Source organism: Tenrec ecaudatus, chromosome 8 (genome assembly GCF_050624435.1).
Source record: "Tenrec ecaudatus isolate mTenEca1 chromosome 8, mTenEca1.hap1, whole genome shotgun sequence".
NCBI lineage: Eukaryota > Metazoa > Chordata > Mammalia > Afrosoricida > Tenrecidae > Tenrec > Tenrec ecaudatus.
Genome location: NC_134537.1, coordinates 25,479,220 through 25,501,822, shown reverse-complemented (window position 1 = coordinate 25,501,822; position 22,603 = coordinate 25,479,220). Strand labels below are relative to the sequence as shown.

Here is a 22,603-nt window from a genome sequence, read left to right as displayed (position 1 = left end):
AGCCACGAGAACACTGCCAAAACTCGCTTTCCAGAAAGCGTCAAAACCTAGCATTGAAATGTGCCTCTTTGAACACGCTTTAATAGTTCTCCACTTTAAAACGCAAATTCAGTAATTGCTTCTCCAAGAGAAAATAACTCACTCTTCTCTATGAGCCTAAAAGAACTACCAAAAAACCCCCCCAACTTCCTTAAATCTTTACCCTCCAAGTCCCTATAGGGGGTCCTTTTGAGGGTCAAACTAGCACCCGTTAGAGTACACACTATTCACCCCCTTGTGGTAGGTGGTTTGTGCCCCTGTAAGAATCCACAGGGGTCGCTGAGTTGCAATGGACTCCACAGCAGTGGGTTTGTTTGTGGTAATTAAAAAAAAAAACAACCCTTTGAATAGGTAATATGTGGTCCCAAGTTAAACTATATATATATATATTTTTTTTTTATATGATGTGCATCTATCTATGTACTTAAAATGTAACGGAATTTTTCCAGGAACATTTTAAAGCCTGTTTGCTGGCTGAACGTGAAGTTTCTGTCACCTGTTCCTCATCCACCATCGCCTTTCCTCAGTTACCAGTTTGCTTGGTTTACCCTTCCAATTACTTTATGCACATACTAGTGAACACACACCACTAGATCATCATGTCCTCTTCCCTCCCCTCCCGGGGTTCACGTAACCACTTGGAATACTGAAAACAAAACAGAACAACATGATTTTGGTAAACAAAATTTAATACAACCAACCAGTCAAGTAATAATGGTTACAAACCACTTTATTAGACCTATACAACTTTTAAGAAGTAAAGAAAACTGCAGGAAATATATTTGAACCAAACACATTCAGTATTAATGTGCTACAACTGAGTGGAGAACAGTGAATTACAGTCCCCTCACCCCTCTGGACCCACCGCTGTGGGGGTTGTGGTGCCTTTCATGGGCAGCAGCTGCAGGTCTGCACCAACAGTAAAGCAGATCCTGCTTCTGGACAGCCTTGTGACTGTGCTGTCTTAGGTGGCTCCAGGAACCCTACAAGAAATCTCAATATTCTGCAAAGCAAGCAAGCCCTGGGGAGAGGGAGAGCTTTTCAAAAGAGAACTAAATGAAAAAATCCCAGCTCGTTCCCCGGAGAAATAAATGAGTACGTAACAACGAGTAGCTGTCGTTTATTTAATAGATGTAGATATTGCAAATGATGTTTACGAGGGATTAAGCAACGTAAGATAGACGTTTATCTGAATATCTTAAAAAGCACCTTAGTATATAAAAAAACAAAAACAAAACTCCAATCGTCCAACAATCTCTCTTAACATACTCATTCCACCCACATGGCTGTTGCTCTTCAGAAACTGAAAGCAAAGGAAATCGGCTTCTCCCTAAGAAACAGAAATGCAGGTTTTCTACGCCACGCTGTATTCCGGTAGAAAAGGTTGGAGTACACTGCAGAACGTAAGGCACATCGACACATTTAGGTGCAGTTATTCCGAAAACATTAAAACCGAAATTCTCTTCTTTGGAACAATATATAAAATAAGTTATGAAAAAATGATTTATGATGATCATCTTTAGCACTAAGTAAAACTCTATCTCTAAGGCAATCACAGAAATGTAAAACATTTATATACAAACATCGAAAAATATCCCAAGTCTTGTTGAAAAGGAGAATTAGTCTCCTAAAGAATCTCTGCAACTATGAATTCACACTCCTGGCTCAAGTGGCTTCTGGTGCCTGGTCTCAGATGTGACAATACAGCCAGCTAGTCAAACCTACTACTGCCTTAGACATGGAGCAACCGCATAGCTCCACTCTGGTTACTCAGTAGGGTGAATTTATTAACAAAAAATAAGCACAGGGTGAGGTGATGTAAACCTGGCTCTCAGTGTCATGGATAACAAATCTAGTAAGGCCAAAATCCTGTTGAGGTTAACTGGTGTCTTAAGCTTATCAAGGTAAAGGCAGTCCGTAGGAGCTGTACAAGCCATAAACAGTCCTCTTTCCTCTTTCCAAGTTGTCTGGAGTAGAAGATGTCTTCCCCACATATGATCTCAAGACACAAGACACACACAAACAATTCAACCCTCGCCTTTCATGCCCAGCTTCTCACGCAGTTCTTGTCTTCGTCTAACGCCCGATCCAGACACTCTGGGTTTGCATGTGGACAAAAGTAATACAATCGAACTTTTGTCTTTCCTGAGTTACAGTAGAGATAGAAAAACAGTTCATAGTCACTGAGAAAACGAACTGGTTCACAAAACATTCCCCTCTGTCTAGGCACACGAGAGTGAGTGCTACCCACCGCCACGAGAGAGTGCCATGTTTCGAACCCCTTTCTTCAAACCAAATGCACCCTAGACACATGCACGGGGGACTATTTCACTACGGTGCTTTAACCACTCAAACTAGAAAACGGGACAAGGTAATTCTTTCCCTGAGTATTTCTATCGTCTCAATACCTGGTGTAAGTGGGGTAAGTCCCTGTATTTCAGTCACCTTGAAGAGTTTCCCCGGGGTCCAGCGGGCTGCCCTTTCAGACCCGTGGGGCAGAAAGGAGGAAGGCCACGTCACAGCTCACCCCCAGACTGACGTCAGGAGAAAACAACTGCTACTTTTGTGGCTGGTCAGAGACGCAGAACCTGTCTTCTGTCCATCCACAAACGTATACCTGTGCACCCCCTTTCTGTTGAGGTACCACAGCTGGGTTTCTCAAGTCCATTTCTACCCCAATTCGTTTCCTGGTTGTGTAAATCTGGGTCTGTTACCCAGCTCCTCATGGCACGAAAGTGACCCTACTACTACTCATCATGGGCTTTCAGCTCTAACAATGTAGTCTAGACATGCCCAAAGAGAAAGATCTTCTGGGGCTGAATTTACTAAGGTCAACTAAGTTTTACTTTATGTGCTCTTTCTGATCATCACAAACTCCTATACGTGTGCATGACCACACTGTCTACATCTATAGACACACACACATACATGCATATAAATACACACTAACCTAAAGGCTCCTATGAGCACCACCTACTATAAGGAAATTTGTTAGCTATGTGATAACTATACGAATAGGATCTGATACCAACTTGGTTGCTATATTCCCTTTGATATACTAATTATAAACTAAAGTTATGTTATCAATGCTAACATCATTATTTCATCAAGAACAAGTAGTACAGAAAATTAAAATGAGAAGTTGGGTATTTTAAAATAGCCATTTTAACTTTCTAGGACTAAATTCTTATTGTCTTTCAACATGAATTGCAACTAAACCTATACATTTAATAATTACATAGGAAAATTAAATTCTATCAGTATGAAGTCTGTTTTTAAGTCAATTCTGTTTTTTAGAATTCCATTTCAAATTTATTATGATGAACACATAGATATTCAAAATAAATCTATAACAAACCATAAGTAAATAGTTAATACTTTTACAACAGACAAAAATACTACAATACAAAGTTACCTTGAGAAAGTCCTTTTTATGTAAAGTGTCTGTATTTATGAATAGGCATGATCTCACAAATAAACATGAGGATAACAACTATCACTTGTATCATCCCCAGCATTTACAAAGCACTTTCTCATACATTACCTCATTTACTGTATAATTTCAGAGCTAAATTTCAGGTTCCATTTCCTATACACAAAAGGTCTAAAGCAGAAGTGGATGTTCACGTTGAAACGAAAGCACAGTATTCTGAATGAACCTGCAATTGTCTTACAACTAAAATGGTCAAAAATGTTTTCTGAATGGCTCTGATAATCACCACAAAAAAGTATACACCACTCACAAATTAGGATTTGAAAAAGAAGAATTTCCTAGAAAGTTGTTTTTTTTAAAAAAACTTTTTTGTTTTCCTCAGGACTCAGATTTTAGGTAAGCAAGTAAAAAAGTGGATACTCTATCGTCTATTTGAAATGCCTGTATGTTCTGAGATTAAAACAAAAGGTAAACTCCGTAGGGATTTGATTGCTACCTTGCTCCTAACAGAAACCTGGTAGCAGCAGAATCGGTCATGTGTTTGCACAGTGGCTCCTCCTCCCAGCAAGGAGAACACCCTTATGCCGCCAGCTGGCATTCCTGCTGGGAAGTCAAAACTCAGCAAGGTACTGGCTACATGGATAAAATGCTATCAATCCTGGCTCTCTGCTCAAGATCTCAGTCATCACTCGTGCTGTCGTTCCTTCTACGTTCGCCTGCCTTTGGGAAGATATTACATCCTTCTCTGAAACAGGTTCAGTTTTACAAAGTGGAGTTAAAATATTCAGATAAAAGCAACGCTCCTTCGAGGCGTTCCATTTGCAATCAGCAATTCTAAACGGAGGTCATGATCATTTCCTATTTTATGGTAGTTCATGGCTCTCATCAAATTTGTATCAATTCTAGGGTAAAGAGAAAAAATCTTCAAAATTAATCAGTGTGGATATAGTTTTAGTGACAAAGATTTTTTAAAAATAAGTCCCCCCCTCCTTAGCGTGAACGCCGCCAGGTTATCCTAGGCGTTTGATGATTCACCAGCATGCAGCCTCAAGTTGCCATTTTCTCTACATGTACGACAAAACACAGGAAAAGCTGTCATGCAGTTTAACATACATCCAAGAAGGGAGCATCCACAAATTCCTAAGAGATACGCAGGCGGCTGCTACCACCTACTCCACCCAGGCTTTTACAAATACTTACGACGATACACTCTGAAAGGCCAGGCAACACCACCACTACCTTTAACAATATATATACATATGTATTTCTTTTTTTTCCCCAGTGACAGGAAAGGCTTTATTTACAGTTTGAAAGATTGATGTTTGGGAGAGAAAGGCACCACAATAGACATTTTTGCTGTTTCTGCATATGGCACAAAGGAAATCAATCAAGTCCCACTCTGGAGCCTTTGAGTCCTCTCCTCCTGGATTGGTGTGGCCTCTTGGGCGAGGTGGCCCAGCTCTAGAGCTTGAAGCCTTTCTCATTGTACCTATGAATAGTCACACAGCCATGATAGGACACTGGCCTGGGCATTGCAGCCACCCCTGTGATGATGCTGGTCGCAGGATCGTAACAGAGGATGGTGTCCGTGGCTTCTCCATTTTCCCGTCTTCCACCCAGGATATATATTTTACCATTACACACAGACATACCACAGTTTTCCTGTTCAGCCAAAAAACAAACAAAGAACAAACATTAACTGCCAACGATAAGGATCTGGGTAGCAAACTTAAAAGCAGAAATTAAAAACAACAACAACATGCTTTACACTTGGCTAAGCAGTCTTTCCGTCGGCTCCTATCCTGTGTGTGAGACTAGGGATTCTGCATGGGTGAGATGAGAATCCAGGTAGAGTGTATTTTAAACAGGGGTCACGAGGTGAGACATGGAGTGGGGCTGCCAGACTCAGAGAAGGGTTTTTTGTTTGTTTTGTTTTCAAACAAAAACACCTTTCAAGAAGTTGGCTTGCTTTTCCTACGCAGGTAAAATCCTTTATGATAAAAAGTAGCCATTACCTGCTGACCAAGGAGCAAGAATCTTGCTCCCTCTGTGGGTTGCTTACAGGGTGGCCAACTGAATGAGAGAGAGTGTTACAACCCAATGAACAAGGAAGGCTCTGCTGTATAGTAACAATGCCTTGTCTGGGACGCCCAGGTGTGCTCCCAATACTATCTGACCGTCAATTCTCCCCAAAGTAGGATTCGTTACTACACTCTACTATTCCCACTCAACAATACAATACTACGTAAAACAATGTTCTTGCAAGAACGAGAATGAGTCTTTTGCTGTGGATGTGGTTGTGTAGTACATCAGATACTCTTCCATTTACATTTCACTATAATTCAGAAAGATATTGCCTATTATTATCCTGATTTCATCTAACTCAAATAAAATAGGTCCTATCAGTACGTGTAATAAACATTTTTACTTGATGAGTTTACTGTATTTAAATTTATTCCTATAGGAGACATAAAATTTTGGTAGAGTTAAATAATCTTAAATAAATATCTTCATGGTCTGAAAGAATTAACTCGTCTTTAAAAACGCTCGTGAATTATACCAATTACAGCCCACGCTGTAACATTTTTTTATGCATTGCATAATGCATTGTTTTTTAAAAATAAGAGAATGTTTTGAATATAGGAAAAAAGCTTTGAATATTAATTTAAAAAGTCAGCAACAACATTATTTTTAGGTACTATCTACTATGCATTACTTAACCTTGGTGCTACTCTGATGGTTCTAAAGTAACTTAAAATTACACAATATGATTACTAATATCCTGTCCAAAAATAATATGAAGGGGCTTCAAAAATATTAAGCTCAAGAAAGAAGAAAATATTCTAAATTGATTGTGGTAATGATTGCACAACTCTTTTTAATATGTTTAAATTATTGAATTATATAACATGTGAATTATATGTCAATAAAGCAGTTGTAATAAAAAAAAGCTTAGAATGATAAGGTGTCTGGATTAGCTCCCAATAAAATGGTTTTAGAAAAGAGAAAAACTGCTTAAGAAAAATTCCATTACCGTTTCATTCTAATTTCCCTACAAACATAGGAAGCCCCTTACACTCTAAATGAAGCAACAACAACAAAAAATTCACATCAAGAAATTATACCATATTGTATTTGTTCTATGAGCATCATCATTGGCTTAAAAAAAACCTTGATAAAAATGTAAAGCAAAGTTTCTGACAAAGGTTAAAAAACAGAATGCTTTGGAACGTCCAGTTGTGGCTGTGGGACAAGGTGCAAAGTCAAGGGCACAGGAATGAGGCGTGAGGGTGAGACAGAGGAGTGGAAAGGGGCCATTGGGTCTGCAAAACAAAGCTCCCTTTCCAACTCATTCTCTGTCACTTAGACCCTAAGCCATTTAAAGAACAAGCGCCCAGGCCTCACACAGCAGCTCTCTTTGCCATTGATCGATCGGTGTTCAAAAGGTAAGCACACCATGACTGAAGCTCAAAAATGATCCCCCTAATGGCCCGGTTGTCAGGTGGGTCTGTGGAGAGAAGCTGCGGTATGAATTTCCAGAAATCCCACAGCTTTCCCACGTCAAGAGAGTTGACATAGAACATTAGATTTGGACTTCGATGATTTCTCTTTGGTATAAGAAGTGTAATGTATTTCTGGGCTAGTGTACTTTCATCAACATTTCAGAAGTCAATGTTATTTAGTCATCATTTAACTACAGAAATTGTGCCACATGTGTCCTGTTGTTGAATTTTTCTTAGTTTAATTGCAATGATTTACCCAAAAACATCTTCTTTGGGGGCCTTAATTATGCTGAAAACAACCCACCCAATGTGTGTCACTGGCTGTGAACTTCCTAAGCTCTGTTATCGTTTTATATAATATAGTGATATTAATGTATTTAAATGAATACAAATTATCAGTGAAAATATTAAAAACTCTACTGTAATAAATCAAGAAAGAACAGCTTGAAGGATTTAGGAATGAGTGTCAACGTTCACCCCACGGGTCACCCGATTCACAACAGTAGCAAAATGACAGTGAGGAAGTAGCAACGAAGATAATGTTATGGTTGGGGGTGAGCACAACATGAGGAACTGCATGAAACGGTCGCGGCCTGAGGAAGGTGAAGAACCACTGCCCTAAGGTGGAGGTGGTCAAAATGGCGCTCCTCCGTGGTAGGGCTCACTCTCACCTCTGTATGGTTAGAGACTGTCTTTTCCAAGAGACCACTGAGAGAGAGAAGGTTGTTTACTTTGTACTTGAAGGTGACACGAGAGGGATAGAACATCATGTTAACTGACGATCCTGTTATGTTCTTTTCATTAGTTCAGGGATCATTACTCGGAATACATTACTAATTAAGAGATTATACAAGCTGCTGACTACAAGCCAATGACTTTCTCTGTCTAAAGTGACAGGGGCGGTAGAGGCCGCAGCAACGAGGCCATGAGACAGAGCAGAGGAGGGGCACTCAACTGTGAGGTACAGCAGCATCAGGTGGGCTTTCTGGTCGACAGAACAAGGCAGAGGCCCAGGGGCCATGTGGCTGAGGACCAGAGAGAGACATGTCTGTCAGCATGGATGAGAAGAGGTGTGGTCAAAAGAATTGTATCATTAACATTTTATAACCTTTTTATTTTCTCTAATAAACTCAATTGTATTATTTGTGAGCGGTGTATGGTAGTGCAACAAATGATGGGAGCCAGCAGAGAAGTAGAGTGCTGTGGGAGGGATGGCTGGTGTCAGACCGGGTCAAGAAGGATGGAAGGCGAAGCATGTCTGATCTTGGCCTTGAGGCAATCGGTGTTGTGCTGGTGTGGAGGTAGACTCTCCTCTCCCAGCTGAAGTTGGGGGCGGTCAGACTTGCCCCTATGCCATGTCCTTGTCTACTTACTATCCCAGCAGTCTCTATGCTATTCCTCTTATTTATCATAGGAAAACTCGGGAAAAGCTGTAGAAACCGAAGTTGAAAGGACAAGTAGACATCTGAAAATAGAAGGCCTAGACTGAAGTAGTGAACTAGCTACATTTTATTACTAATAGGTTTTCAACTAGGGAGAGATATTAGATTTGCTGCAAAATAACTGGTAGTAAAATGGGTTAGAGAAATAAGGCACTAAAGGCAGAAGGACTAATTAGAATAATATTGTTTTAATTGAGGAAAGAACTGATGAAGACTTGAACAAAGGCAGAGTGGCAGGAATGGAGAAGAAAAGAGAATCGCTTCTTAGCCTTTTGGGTAAGATCAAGCGTAGAAAAATAAGAGACACCGAGGACATAAGACTGATATGCCTTGGGGGAGGGGGTGGAGGACACAGGGGAGCTAACATCAAAGAGTTTAAGATGGAAGAAAATGTTTTGAAACTGATTGTGGTAGCAATTATTCAACAATGCTTGATATGATTGAACTATGGAATGGTATGACATCTGGATTAACTCCTAATAAAATGGTTTTTTGGGGAAAACAGCACTGATGTGCTGTATGGATTCATTTAATAGAAAGAGAGGAAAATCTAAGGAAGTTGGAAACAAAAGGAAGGTTTGCAAGAAGAGCCACAGCACGAATAGATATGTGCAGACTCAGGCCCATCAGAGCGCTCCTCACAAGAGCAAAGAGGGGACAGTCCAAAGGCCGGCTGCTTGCAGAATGGATGAATGCGATGGAACACTAGCCAGCATTGAAGAAGAGCGATGAACCGGCCCAGCAGCTGGTGGCATGGAGGACCCTGGAGGACACTGGGCTGAGTGAAGTCAGCCAGGCACGATGAAGAGATACTGCATGAAACCACGATTACTAAGAGTGAAGAGAAGGTTTTTACACGGAAAGAAACAGACTTTGACGGCCACTAGGGCTGGCAGGGGCAGGGACAGGGAAGGTAGGGGAAGTCACAGGCTGGAGGGTAGAAAGGTGTTAACTTGAAGTCAGCAGCCCAAAGTCCAACCTACAGCGCCACCTGGACCCAATAGATGTTAACTTGGGTGAAGAGAAAGACAGGATTCAACAAAAGGCAGACATGTGATAGAAACAGGGCAAGCCATTGGGAGGTTTGATGAGCTGTAAGTAAAACTGATGATCTGCTCTATAAACCTTCACTTAATTCACAATAAAAAATTAAACAAAGAAAAGTAGATTGGAGGAAGAAGCTGAGTTCTATTTCAAGTCTGAAATTCTGAAACAACCCGATTTGAGTTGTATCAAATCAACCACTGGACATTTATGTCTAATACTCAGGAGAGAACTTTCATGAGGAAGATTGAGTCATCGGTACCAGGGAGAAGGCAGGCCGCGAAGGAACACAGCATAACCTGGGAAGGAGGTGGAGGGAAGAGACTCAAGAGACATCCCTATCAAGACACCCATGTTGTATAGCTAATAGCAATGACTGCAGCAATGAAGATGATGTCCCAAACGGATGGGGTCATGACTGTACAACTTTATCCAAACCACTGAATTGTAAGGTATGTCAATTACATGTCAGTGAAATGGCTTAATGGTGGTGGAGGTGGTGGTGTGTGTAGGGCGGAGAAAGAACAGAGTCTGAAGGGGGCTGAAGAACTGAGAAGGGGGGCCCTTTAAGAGCACAGAGCACCACGTGCTATTGGAAGAGCAGATCGCCTGCACTCAGCCAGAGAGTATCTTGAGCAAAGTTGTGGATCAGAAAGCTGAGGGTAGGCCGTGGGAACGGGAGGTCGAGGTGGAACTGGATAAAGGAGACCTGAGCACAGTAGTTTCCTTTGGAACAAAACCCACCAAATACCCAGGGCTTTCGCCTGGGAAGAGAAGGCAAGAAGCCAGTTTGGGAGCATTTCTTCTCTTCTGAAATACGTGAGAGAGAGAGAGTAGGATTGAGGCAGGATTCTGACAAAGGAAAATCATTGCAATAAGGAGTTCAAAATAGTACCACCACAAGCTTTATGTGACGTTCTAAATAAATGAAGTGGTTTCAGTATATACAAAGTATTTTAACAATGGACTTTCCAGTGTGCTAATAGTGATCACATGCTTACTCTCTTAGATTCTTCTTCTGACCCATTTTCTGTTATTACCTGTCTGCTGAATGTATTCTGTACATGCATCCAGTAATCTTCCACTGGATCGTAACAGTATATTGCCTTGGTCAGTCCACCGGCAACGTAGATCAGGTTGTTTAAGGACACGGCTGTTATACACCGTTTGGCCATTGGGATAGCTGCACGAAGTAGCCAAGAATTGGTTTCTGGATCATAAGACTGAACCTAATATAGAAACAGTTCATTAAAACACCTATACAAAAAATGCAAATTTACTTCAAACACGTCTGTCAATGCATAGAAACATATCAGAAATCCAAACCTCACTCGTTAACTTAGAGGATTAAGAGCAGCTAGCCTGATAGGGAAATGTGAGCATGAAGTGAATACTCGATAGAAATAAAACTTTATTACCAGCAAGTACAGCACAGGTACCAAGAAACCAATTATTTTCAGGGTAAAATGGCTACTAGGTTTGCTTTACTTATTTCCACAAAAGTCAACAGCCTACATTTTAGAAAGTATCATGTAGATAAACTATGCAGTTTCTTTACACTTTTAGAGTTCTTCTAAAATCAGACCATCAAACCAACACTAAGCTCACTGCTATCGAGTAGTTTCTGACTCACGGCAACCCTTCGTAGGCTTCTGAGACTGTAAACCGCTATGGGAGTCCACTGTCTCAGCTTGCTCCCGAGGAGCAGTTGGTGGGTTTGAACACCAGGCCTGGTGGGTTATGTATGCATTGAGTTGTTAACCTCAAGGGTGCTTCTACGGGAGAAATAAGAGGCTGTCTGATCTCATAAAGGTTTTAAAAGAATCTTAGTAAAATTAAATTCAGTCCGGTTGCGTTATCACACATTTTGAATTCATTCTGAATCAGCAACATCAAAATTAAGTCAAGAAAAAGAATGAACAGAATTCAGTTAGCTAAATTGGGCATGAGCCCTGTTTCCAAAGTAAATATGCGACATCACGTGATAATTTCCTGAGCCATCAAGATGGCACCTGTCTGTCATGGCAGGAGTTCAATGGACCACGGCCACCTTGATCATACTATCCCCACACTTTGAGCTAGTCTAAAAAATTCTCTTTAGCGAGTCTAAAAAATCCTTCTAAAACATTCAGAAAACGACCCCGTTTGAATCAGTGAATTTAGTCTCTCAGGCTCAACCTTTCCTAAATTCACCTCCCAACTGTGTTTGTTTGGATCTTTAGATTCTGCCACATACAGCAGGGATGGGTTCATGGCAATTTATTCCGTTAGACATTTCAGGGCTTATTAAGCGTGGTCTTGTTTCAAAAAGATGGGACTCTATTTTTTTACAATAAATCGTGAAGAGATGTGAGGGTCTCATTTCAGCAACTAGAGACTCATGTTTCCCCCTTCCAGAGCAGAAAGTACCGGATGATTTTTTTTCAAAAGTCCCTAAAACTAAGGATCCTCACTATCTACTTGCAAATCTTCTGAATTGCCCTTCTTCTATACCCTGGTCATTTCTGTAAGAGAAAATGGCTCACCTTATCAGAACAAGTGTTATCATCGGGTCCGCCACCAATCACAAACAGTTTGCCTACACAGCTGGTCACGGCAGGCGAACTCACGGCTTCCTTCAGGGGAGCCACTTCAGTCCACCGATTGGAAAATGAATCGTAGCACTCCACGCTGCTGAGCCTGTTCTGCCCATCGTAGCCGCCAACAACGTAGACCTGTGTGCAGGACGCAGGGAAAACCCTTAAGGACCAGAAGTCTGGATTTTAAGCCGGGCGGCTGCGGAATGAAGGGCTCTCTCCCCTTTAGAAACTCCTGGGAACTATAATACAGCAACTGCCATCTAGTTAGTTCCAGGTTTCTCAATCTTTTAATTTACCCTGCTCTTGATTACATTTTACATATTGACTCCCTGCCTAGAGGTGTGCCTAGGGTAGCCCTACAAATCCCATAGTTCCCCTTGCTGAGCCCCGACTAGCAGCTCTGGCCTTCTCCACGGTTTGGAATGTGTACATGTCTCCCACCAGGAAGAAATTGGAGCCAGTGGGTCCGGAAGCTGACACTCAGACAGCGTGCTCTATGGACTGGCATGGAGCGGCGTGTCACAGTACTTTGGTGTCCGGCTCTCTGCCTTGGTCTTCAGTGTTTCAATGCCAGTGCTATTTACCTGGCTGCTATTGCTCTTTTCGATAGGACTCATTTTGCTTATGTGCTTGGGTCCTTAGTCTTGCTGCCTAAATCCCCAGGATTTATTGCCAATGTTGTCGTGTGTCTTAAGAAAGAAATGCATATGCTACAAGGATCCAAGTCAGTTCAGCTCAAGAGAAAATGTGAGATAAACAAAGGAAACAAATCAAGTTTACAAACAGATCACCATGGATCTGCTGCAACACGAAAGGCTTGTCATGTCTCCACCGGAAATCTCCCGACTCTCCAAGGATGAGCTTGGTCAACGTTATTTTCAGAAAGCTCCCTGGGTTATTCTGTGGTATTCAAAGTCCGGTCTGGGGCCAGCAGGACAGGCATCCTCTGGGGCTGGCTGGAGATGGGGAGTACCAGGCTCCACCCCGGACCTTCACAACCCTCGGAGGTGCGCACACACTGGGGTTTGGGCAATGCTCTCTGAAAGTACCCGGCTGGGATGTCCCTTCAGCTGGACGCCATAGTTCTAAAGATGACGAACAAAAGGGACTGCCTGGCTTCGGTCCAGTATCTACAAATTCTCAAGAGTAGCCCTTCGACTCCCATGTCCTTCCTCGGTATGCATATGTTAAAACACACACTGTACGGTGAGCATCGAGTTAAAACAAGCCTCTAGATGAAGAATTTCTTGGCTTTTGCCCCTGGCTCTTTCACTTCTGGTGAAACCTTAGCAATCACCTCCCTCTTTGGGGGATTCAGACTGTTGCTAAATTAAGAAAGTTGAACTACATATCTTTCCTAATTTTCCTCCCTGCTCTGAGATCCTAGATTCCAGACTATCCTAGGTTTTCTGAACACAGAATTAACACATTTCAAACATTTGTAAGTCTCTGGATTCAGCTTATTTTCTGCTAATTTTTAGAGTGATAGTTTTTGCTTTTAAATGAATTCAGCACTTCTAAGCTTTGGGCCCTTAGGTAAAGTATGCTAACAGTTATCAAATAAATTTGTGTTCTACCTAATCTAGATATGGATTTTGAGACATGAAGCAGTTCAACTTGCTTCTGAATGTCCTGCCTAAATAACTGTAATTTTTGAGTCAGCGCTCAGCTTTTTCCAACTGTGACTATTTTAACCGCCCCTTAGGGGAAAGGGGGGTGGGGTGGGTCTTTTGATATTTAGTCATCCCTGAGGTATAGTTACCAAAGTCCTATCTAATATGGCCACCCACTGCCATCAAGTTGGCTCTGAGCCATAGCAACCGCATAAAAACAAACCACTGCCAGTGAGTTGATTTTGACTCACAGTGACCCAATGCCGGATTTTCGGGACCGTACATCTTTACGGGAATGCGCAGCCTCGTCTTTATCCTGAGGAGTGGCTGGTGGGTTTGAACTGCTAATCTTTGTGTTTAGCAGCCCACCCCCTAGTACACAGGTGAGGTCTCTAAAGGTGGTTGTCTTTATGGAAACTGCCTGCCACAAGACAGTTCAAACCACTGACCTTTTGGTGAAGAACTGAGCCACTGAAGCACCAGGCAACCAAGGCTCCTTGTACAAGGGTCCCCAGAAAGTTCATGGAAAAACAGAATTAAAATACACTGGAGCTTTTCCACGATCTTTTTGAAGCCCCCTTATATAACATGGTAGTTAGTGAAAAAACCAGTCATGTTAGAAAATACTCACGATAGGTTATTTCCATAAGATTTACAGCAGTGGTTCTCAAGCTGTGGGTCGAGACCCCTGGGGCAGGGCATCGAATGACCCTTTCACAGGGGTCGCCTGATTCATAACAGTATCAAAATGACAATGATGAAGTAGCAATGAAAATAATTTTATGGTTGGGGAGGTCACCACCACAAGAGGAGCTGTGTGAAAGGGTCGCGGCCTGAGGAAGGTTGAGAACCGCTGATTTACAGTCTTGGAAACTCTATGAAGTCAGAATCAACTTGATGGCACTAGCTTGTTGGCTGGTCGTTACTATCACACTGAACCCAGGGTCGTGATGAGTTGGTACGAACTCCAGGACCCTGGCAGAGATGGGTGTCGGGAGAGGACAGAGACCACACCTGACCCCTTGGAACCTCACTGCATTTTTAGCTGCTTCACTGGATGGAGTTCAATACTAGGTTTAATTTTTTTAATGGTTCATCAATAGGTGAGCCTTGGGTTCCTAAGGACCATTGATGGCTCAGAGCCCAAAGATGTGACTTTAAAAAAAAAAATTTTTTTTTTAAATATTTATGAGCTGCAGTCAATGGTAAGTTAAAAAAAATAAGTTGGGGTGGGTTTATCTTAATACATATGTAAGGTATGTTTTTAATCTACTGTATAAATAAAAGATAAAATAATATTATTCGTTCTAGTTGCCAAAGTCAGTTAAAGGAAAACATCGCCCGATTCAACGCTGGCCCGTTTTTGTACTGCAGGCAGCTCCTTTATTTTCCAGTTCTTCCGAGGCACTCACACTCCCATGGAGCACGAGAAATGTGCTGCAGTGCCACAAATTCCAAATTGGGAGAAGAACATAGCTATTCAAAAGTACACTGTCAAATTGTTTATAGCTTCAGTTTATCTATTGAGGCTTGAAATGGAAGAGCATACACATCGGACCCGCATGACCCCGAGGGAAGAGTGAAAGGAAGGGTCCACGGCGGTAATTGTTTTGGAAACGTACCAGGGATAGTAATAAAAAGGTGGTTTCTCTTACTTTACCAAGGAGGACAGCCATCTTGTGACGCCACCTGCCTTTATTTAGAGAGGCCACTCTGATCCAGATATTTAACTGCGAATTATAGATCCAGACATCGCGGCTGTTGATTCTTCCACCTTCAAATGCAAAGCAATTCACAGATGAAAATGTATCATCGGCCAGCAAGGGAGTCCTGCCACTAAGGCACAGGGAGGCAATAAGACAGCGAAGACTTTTTTGAGGATTCAGCTCACTAAGTGAATTCGGACAACTGTCACCTCGAAAAGTAACGAAGGTCCCCCAATAATAAAACACAGGACACGTATGAGATAGTTAATCGATGAGTCCGACATCAACCACACCTAAACAACAATTATTCTTTAAACAGCATACTGTCGTATAAACCAAAGTGCATGTGGTTATGTTGTACGGTGTGTAGTAACAGAGCTGGTAAAATGATTTAATCCAAAATAGGCTTCAAACTACAGACATGGTGGTTGTACTTCGTATATAACTGCCACTTTATTGCCTGTTTTATTTCACAGGTAATAGATCACACATCACAAAGAAGCTCAAGTTGAGATTTTAAAGAAAACCCTACTTTATAAATTTTGGGGAGAATTTCAGCTAACCTGAGTACATAAGGAAGGCTTAATTCTATGATTATTTCTGACTTTATATACTACGTTCCTTAAAACAAAGTAAACTGGAAAAGGGTTAAAAATTATACCATTATTTTAGATATATTTGAGAGCAGTTAATATATATGATTAAAGGCATTTTCTGCTAATTTTCCTGTAAATCATTCTGCAGCATATTGTGTATTTTGGAACAAAAAGTCATTCTCGGCTTTGTTGTGCAAACTGAGATGCTTTTAAGGGAACATATTCACATTTCATTGTTATCTTTTAAGAAACTCAAGATGAAAAAAAATGCTTATAAGATGGCTGAACCCCTCTTAATATGAGTAACTACAACAATAATTCTTTACCTGAAACAAGAATGTCATTCCTTAGAGCACAGACTGCATACTCGGATTTGGTAAATTCGGGAAGCTTAGCCAAAGACTTCCACTCTCCTGTCACAGGGTCATAGCACTCAGTGTAAGGCAGGTTAAATCCTCCAACTCGTTCACAGCCTCCAACCACAACTATCACCTCAGAGTAGCCAGTGGACCTAGCATAGTTGAAAGAGTTCACAAATAATAAAAGACATAATCAAAATGCATGCAAGACTGTTTAAAAACCCCATCACTATTATCAAGCAGAGGTACGTTTATTCTTCAAATGTATGCGAGAGTAGAGACTGGCAAGTACTTAAAGGTCACCTTGCAGGGTAATTGGACAGTCCTCTTACAAGGGCCACACCGAAAGGACAAATCCAGGTGCAGAATGGCACTGATGAACCACACAATTATCTACCAGTCCTTTAGTATTTCCTCCCCTCACTATTGAGACTGTCATTTGTTTTACCTCATTACTCAAGTTAGATCTTCGCATGTTCATTTGTATATTTAAGATTGTTCGGTACATGAAAGGCTGGGCAGATAACCCTTCAGAAACAGTAACAGGAGTAATGGTCCCCTGAGGGTATGGGAAGAAAGGGGGACTGGGGAGCTGACAGCACTGATGATTTTATAACTCCACTCGACGGGACTGAACAACAGAATTGTATGTGAATGGATATATTGGATTGTAAGAGATGTCAATAGAACTATTATTAAAAAGAGAAAGAAAATTCCAATAGATATTTTTCTCCATGGGTTTTTATTTCCTTTAAGTACATACATATGCATGTATTCATATAATTTTATAGCTTTTCTGAGATATAATTCACAGGTCATATAATCCACTCATTTAAAGTACAAATTGAACAGGGGCAGTATCTTCATTGGTATATTCATAGTCAAATTCTAGACATTTTCATCATCTCAATTTTCTACGGCTTTTGACTTAAAAATCATAAAGCAGTCAAAAGACTGTCCACTTACTAACCGAAACCCTGTTACCAGTTAAAGATGACTCAACTCAAATGAGCTAGCTGCGAAGCAAGTAGAGATAAGCTCTTTTTTTCTAGCTGGATGAAAATGGTGCCTTTCCACCATCTTGTTATTCTAAAACACCCTTTCCAAGGTAGTCCGTGGAGTCCCTGGTTGGTGGCAGTGGATAATGCACCACCACCTGGCGAGCTGGAGGTGAAGTTTACCCAGAGACGCCTTGGGAGACCCAGGCATCTCCTTCACAAACGTCCACCACGGAAACCCTTTGGGCACAGCTCCGAGTGACCTTGATGGGTGCTCATGAGCTAGACCAATTCAATCAGCAAACCGGTTGGAAAGGAGGGCAAAGAATTCACTTAGAAATTGTTTTCTAAAATGCAAAGGTAATAAGTATAAAAGAGCATCTCGAAATGCCAGGCAGTCTTTAGGGAGGCCAGTAATAGAATTCACAATGAAGACTGTGTGAAGGAAAAAGCAGGATGAGAAACTGCAAAAAATACAACCCCAGCTATGCAAAAGCTGAACATTACTAAAGGCAGTCTAGAAGGAATACAGCAGCACACATTTCTAAAAAGTACAACGAGCATGGGCTGTTTTGGAATGGAAACAGCAACCTTGAAGAACAGTATGAAATTTCAAAGGTTTATGATAACCATTGGCTTCTCTTTATTTTGTACTTTAACTGAGACAGAGACAAGAAAACACTAAGATTTACCCAGGACTGCTTGGTTCATAATGCTAGACACCTTTGGAAATGAAAGCTCTTTTACTCCTATAGTTTTTCACAAATAGCTAAATGAGAAAGGCTTGCTGTCAGATTTTATGGCTGCTACATCAAAAAATGCCAACGCTGTCTCAGATTTTTAGTTTTAGTTACGGTAGGGTTACACAATTCACTTTGAAGAGGTGTGTGTGTGTGTGTGTGTGTGTGTCCATGGCTGCAGAACTGGCATGTCTTCTTTAACAGCGGCTATCGTCCAGCTGCATTTACTCACAGCTTATTGCTACTAACCAAATCACTCATCTAGCCCACACCCTGGGTACTTTTCCCCAGAAATACACACGCGTAGGAAATAACTTTGTTTATAGATGCAACCAAACTGTTTTTTAAGAATCCAGCAAATTACATGGCCCAGATCTAGCAGGCAGTAATAGATTAATAAAAATGTTAAGACTATTTTCAGGAAATAATTTATTCTTTTCCAAATAACTCTATAATGATAATATTCAAAGTGAGGGAAGCGTACACCAGACACCTGGGCAGTATTACTCAAATGAAACAAAACTCACTGCCATCGATTGGTTCCGACTCATAGCGCCCCCTGGTGCAGAGAACTGCCCTGTGGGTTTCGAGACTGTAAATCTTCGTCAGAGTAGAAAGTCTCCTCTTTTTCCTGTGGTGTGGTGGCTGGTTTCGAACATGTAACCCACTATTCCACCCAGGCTCCTTATTAGTACAGTTGCTAACTCATATTATTCTGTCTTAAAGGAATCTTTTTCTAAAATCATACCTAACTAACCAATAAGACCAATAGAATTATAGACCTTAAAATCTTTACTGGTTGACCCAAACAAAATTGCTATATATACTGTGACTGGGGTCAAATCACTTCTAATGCTTCTAATAGCAAAGACAGTTCATTTGGCACTTTGCCTAGGAGTATTTTACTTGTTTTAAACTTTGGCTTGATATTGCTTGCCTTTTCAAAGGCATCTAGTAAATAAACATACGCGGGGGTGAGTGAAGCACCACTGCTACTAGGTCCAGTTCCTTCGTGAGTATGGCTATTCCAAGCAAAGCGCGCTCAAACATGTCTCTGTGTCGGCGGATGGCTGCAGACAAGTTCCCTAGCCATACACCCGTCTGGTCTCAGTAGGGTGCCTTCGAAACCAGGCCCAAGTAAAGCAGTGGTTTCCCAGGAGGTTTGTTTCTTAAAATTCCAAATGGACAGTTTTTGATAGATTTTCTTGAAATAGACACAGAATGACCATGGGGGTTTATTATGAAGAAGTTCGCAGAAAACGGAAAATTGCATCCAATGGGAAAAAGCCCAGAAAAACCTATGCTGAGGAGTTTCCCCATCACAACGTACCGGCTCATTCTTTTAGGGTTCGTAGGAGAATTTCACCGGGAAACTATACCCCATCCACCCTACAGTCTGATCTTGCCCGTTTAGATTTCTTTTTGTTCACGCGACTGAAGAGAACATTTGGAAGGCGCCCTGGTTGAGTCCCGCGAGGGACTGCTGTTTCCCTGTGGTGCAGTGCACAGAGGAGGGCGGAAGGCTTACAGAGATGGAAACTCTGCCTTCAGGAATGTATCGTGGATATGCTAAGAAATAATCAACACAACTCTAACATTTTTGTTTAGTAGAGGTTCCTATGATTTTGTAGCAATACTTAAAAAATTGCCTTCATGTTGTCTGATTTTTGAAGAGAAAGGGGCACAAAAAACTAATGGCTAAAACATTTGCTGGTCCCACTCACTGGCCAATGGAAGCTCATTTGGTGTCTACTGGAATGGATACTCACCTGAAAGGTGCGGCCAGCTAGTTCTTCCTGTATTGAAGGCTCCCATCTAAAGCCAAACAGCTTTTAACTTTAGTACCACGTTTCCCCGAAAGTAAGACCCCCCGAAAATAAGACCTACTTAGTGTTGCCTCTTGCTGAAATATAAGGCCTCCTCCGAAAATAAGACCTCCCCCGAACATAAGGCCCCCAAAGCTACCGTAACTGAGGACTTTGGACCGTAGCAGCGGGCACCGCGGGCGCAGCTCACTGTTGGCCGCAGCGCTGCCAGAGCAGACAGGAAGTGCAAGGTCTCTTTTAATAAAATAAACAATAAATGTGTACTGTATTCTTCATGGAAAAATAAGATATCCCCTGAAAGTAAGACCTAGCACATCTTTGGGAGCAAAAATTAATATGAGACACTGTCTTATTTTCAGGGAAACAGGGTAGGTGCAAGCCTGGCATTCTCCTTCATTTGTTGAGCTTGGGAAAATATTTCTCCCAATAAAGAACTGGACTGCCTTCAGGGAAAGAAGTTACTCCAGCTGATAAAGGCAACTGGAACAAAACGGTAGTGAAGACGATGTTTGCAGGATGAATAAAAACATTTCTGAATACATTCATTCAGTTTGAATACCCATACCTTCAGTTTTCAAAGCAAATGAGGCTTATTAATGATTTATTTGAAGTAAAAATTCTATTAACGAATTGTCTGCAGTGACAAAGTGTTTTCAGTAAAGTGTGACAACCAAGTAATCCTTTCAGAGTGGTAAATATTTCAAACCCAAACAACCTTTTCACTGTAACTTTAGAGAAAATATCAGAGACTTCACGTTGCTTTATCTGGAAGATAAAGTAACAAATCCACAAGCTACGCTAAACCGAATCAACAATCCTGTGAAGCCAAACAATCACCAGGTTCCGGCTCACTGAGCGCTGCGGAAAGGGCAGTGGTGGGGGTCGCACAACATGGGCTTTGTACATGATGCCAGCAGCTGAAATGGCAAACGTCTTGTTAAACAGACTCACAATTTTAAACAGGAAAGGATTTCTAAAGGTGGAACTTAATCATTGCTGGCTGAAATAACACACTGACATATTGCTACTGGCAAGTGCACCAGAGGTGGATGAGCGGTCAAATGAACTTTCATGAACCAAAAGCAGTCCCAGGGGGGCCTGGGTAATGGGAAGAACAAGTGAACGTACAACAAACAAACAAAAACACATAGGGAAGGCAGCGTGTTCTTACACAGGGGATGTTGGAAGGGAGGAAATGTTAGTGACACTGTCAATTCACCATTACAAAAAGCAGAAATTTCTGAAAGCTAAAGCATAAATTGGAAAGCGCTAAAAAAAAAAAAAAGAAGAAAAGAATTACCGTATATATTCGAATATAAGCCGACCCGAGCATAAGCCGAGGTACCTAATTATTATCTGGGAAACCAGAAAAACTGAATGACTCGAGTAGAAGCCTAGGGTGGGAAATGCAGGATGTAAATTAACACAGAGACCAGAGGGGAGAGGCGGGGCGCAGCCACAGACACATCCTTACCAGTTCAGCTGCCGGTGTAAGTGAATCACTACGGGTGCTTCTGCAAATTGGAGCCGTCCACGTCATAGGACAGCTCTGATTGGTTAGATGTGAGTAAACCAACATTCAGTCCTGCAGCGTCAATGGGTTTTTGAATGAACAGCGGAAAAACGGCAATCACCCCCGAGATGTTACACCTCGCTGGGGTACCATTGACCCGTGTATAAGCCGAACCCCAGTTTTTCAGCACATTTTTTTTGTGCTGAAAAACTCGGCTTATACATGAGTATATATGGTAGTTTTAAGATACGAGACATTAAGCTTCAGGGACCGAATGACCTCCAAATCTCTAAGACAGGTACCAGTCAGTATGTTCCCTTATCTAAAGAAAGAATGGTCTTTTAGAGTAGGGGGTTGGGTCAGGCCTAAAAAGCAACGTGTTAATGAACGGATGACCAAGTGAGTATAGAATAAGCACAGACGCAAACACTTACTGCATCCACTTAAACTGTGTCTAAGGGAGAGGGATCTTGGCTGAGTTAGATTAAGATGGTGGGTTTGGCGAGAGGTCCCTAGTTGGAAAGATCCGCTGGCTCTCCTTGTTATTGCTCCACGTGTGTGAAATAGCCTGTGAATACTCTGGAGTCCCAAGCGGTGACTTGTCCCATCGTAAGAGAATATGCTGGGCAGACACACTTGAAATAGCCAGTGGGCGTGGCGGTTCAGTTTCTTATCAGAAGAAAATATATACAGACTAGACACAAAATGTGATCATTAGTCTCTCCCAGTCACTGTGATCTACTGTCTGATCTCTTGGTGTGGGTGGGCCCAGCACCAGCTCGTGTGGTTTTTTTATGGAAATGATGCTCTGGTGAAACCACTCACGCTTATTTAAAACAAAAACAAAAACAAAACCCAAGCATGTAACTAAGAATAGGCCCAAGAACTAATCAGAAACAAACAAAACCCCAAACCCACTGCTGCTGTTTCCAACTCATAACAGCCCTACAGGCTGGAGCACTGCTCCCTCAGGGTTTCTGAGGCTGCAAGGGAGCAGACTGCCTCGGGTCTTCTACAGAGCAGCTAGGGAATTCGAACTGCTGACCTTTTAGTTAGTAACCCACTGCATCACCAAGACTCCTGAGCTAATCGTGGATGTGCCTAAACAGTTCGCCACCAGGATGTTTATCTCACTTACTGGAGAAACACTGCTGGGCTGATGACTGTCTACTAAAGATTTCATGGTGAGGAAACGCACTTGCCACATATTAA

The 22,603-nt window shown here is 41.7% G+C and overlaps 1 protein-coding gene across 2 annotated transcripts in view; it reads right to left on the bottom strand.

Annotated features, from left to right (window-relative positions):
* Window positions 1-738: 738 nt before the first annotated feature.
* Window positions 739-22,603, bottom strand: part of KLHL24 (kelch like family member 24) — a 41,662-nt gene continuing 19,797 nt past the window's right edge. For both annotated transcript variants that reach the window (XM_075556109.1, XM_075556110.1), the window contains 5 exons: window positions 16,282-16,466; window positions 15,309-15,427; window positions 11,987-12,175; window positions 10,502-10,690; window positions 739-5,134 (listed from right to left, as the gene is read on the bottom strand). In XM_075556109.1, the coding sequence (XP_075412224.1) occupies window positions 4,934-5,134; window positions 10,502-10,690; window positions 11,987-12,175; window positions 15,309-15,427; window positions 16,282-16,466 (883 nt within the window). In that variant the 3' untranslated portion in view covers window positions 739-4,933. The remainder of the gene's footprint in view (window positions 5,135-10,501; window positions 10,691-11,986; window positions 12,176-15,308; window positions 15,428-16,281; window positions 16,467-22,603) is intronic.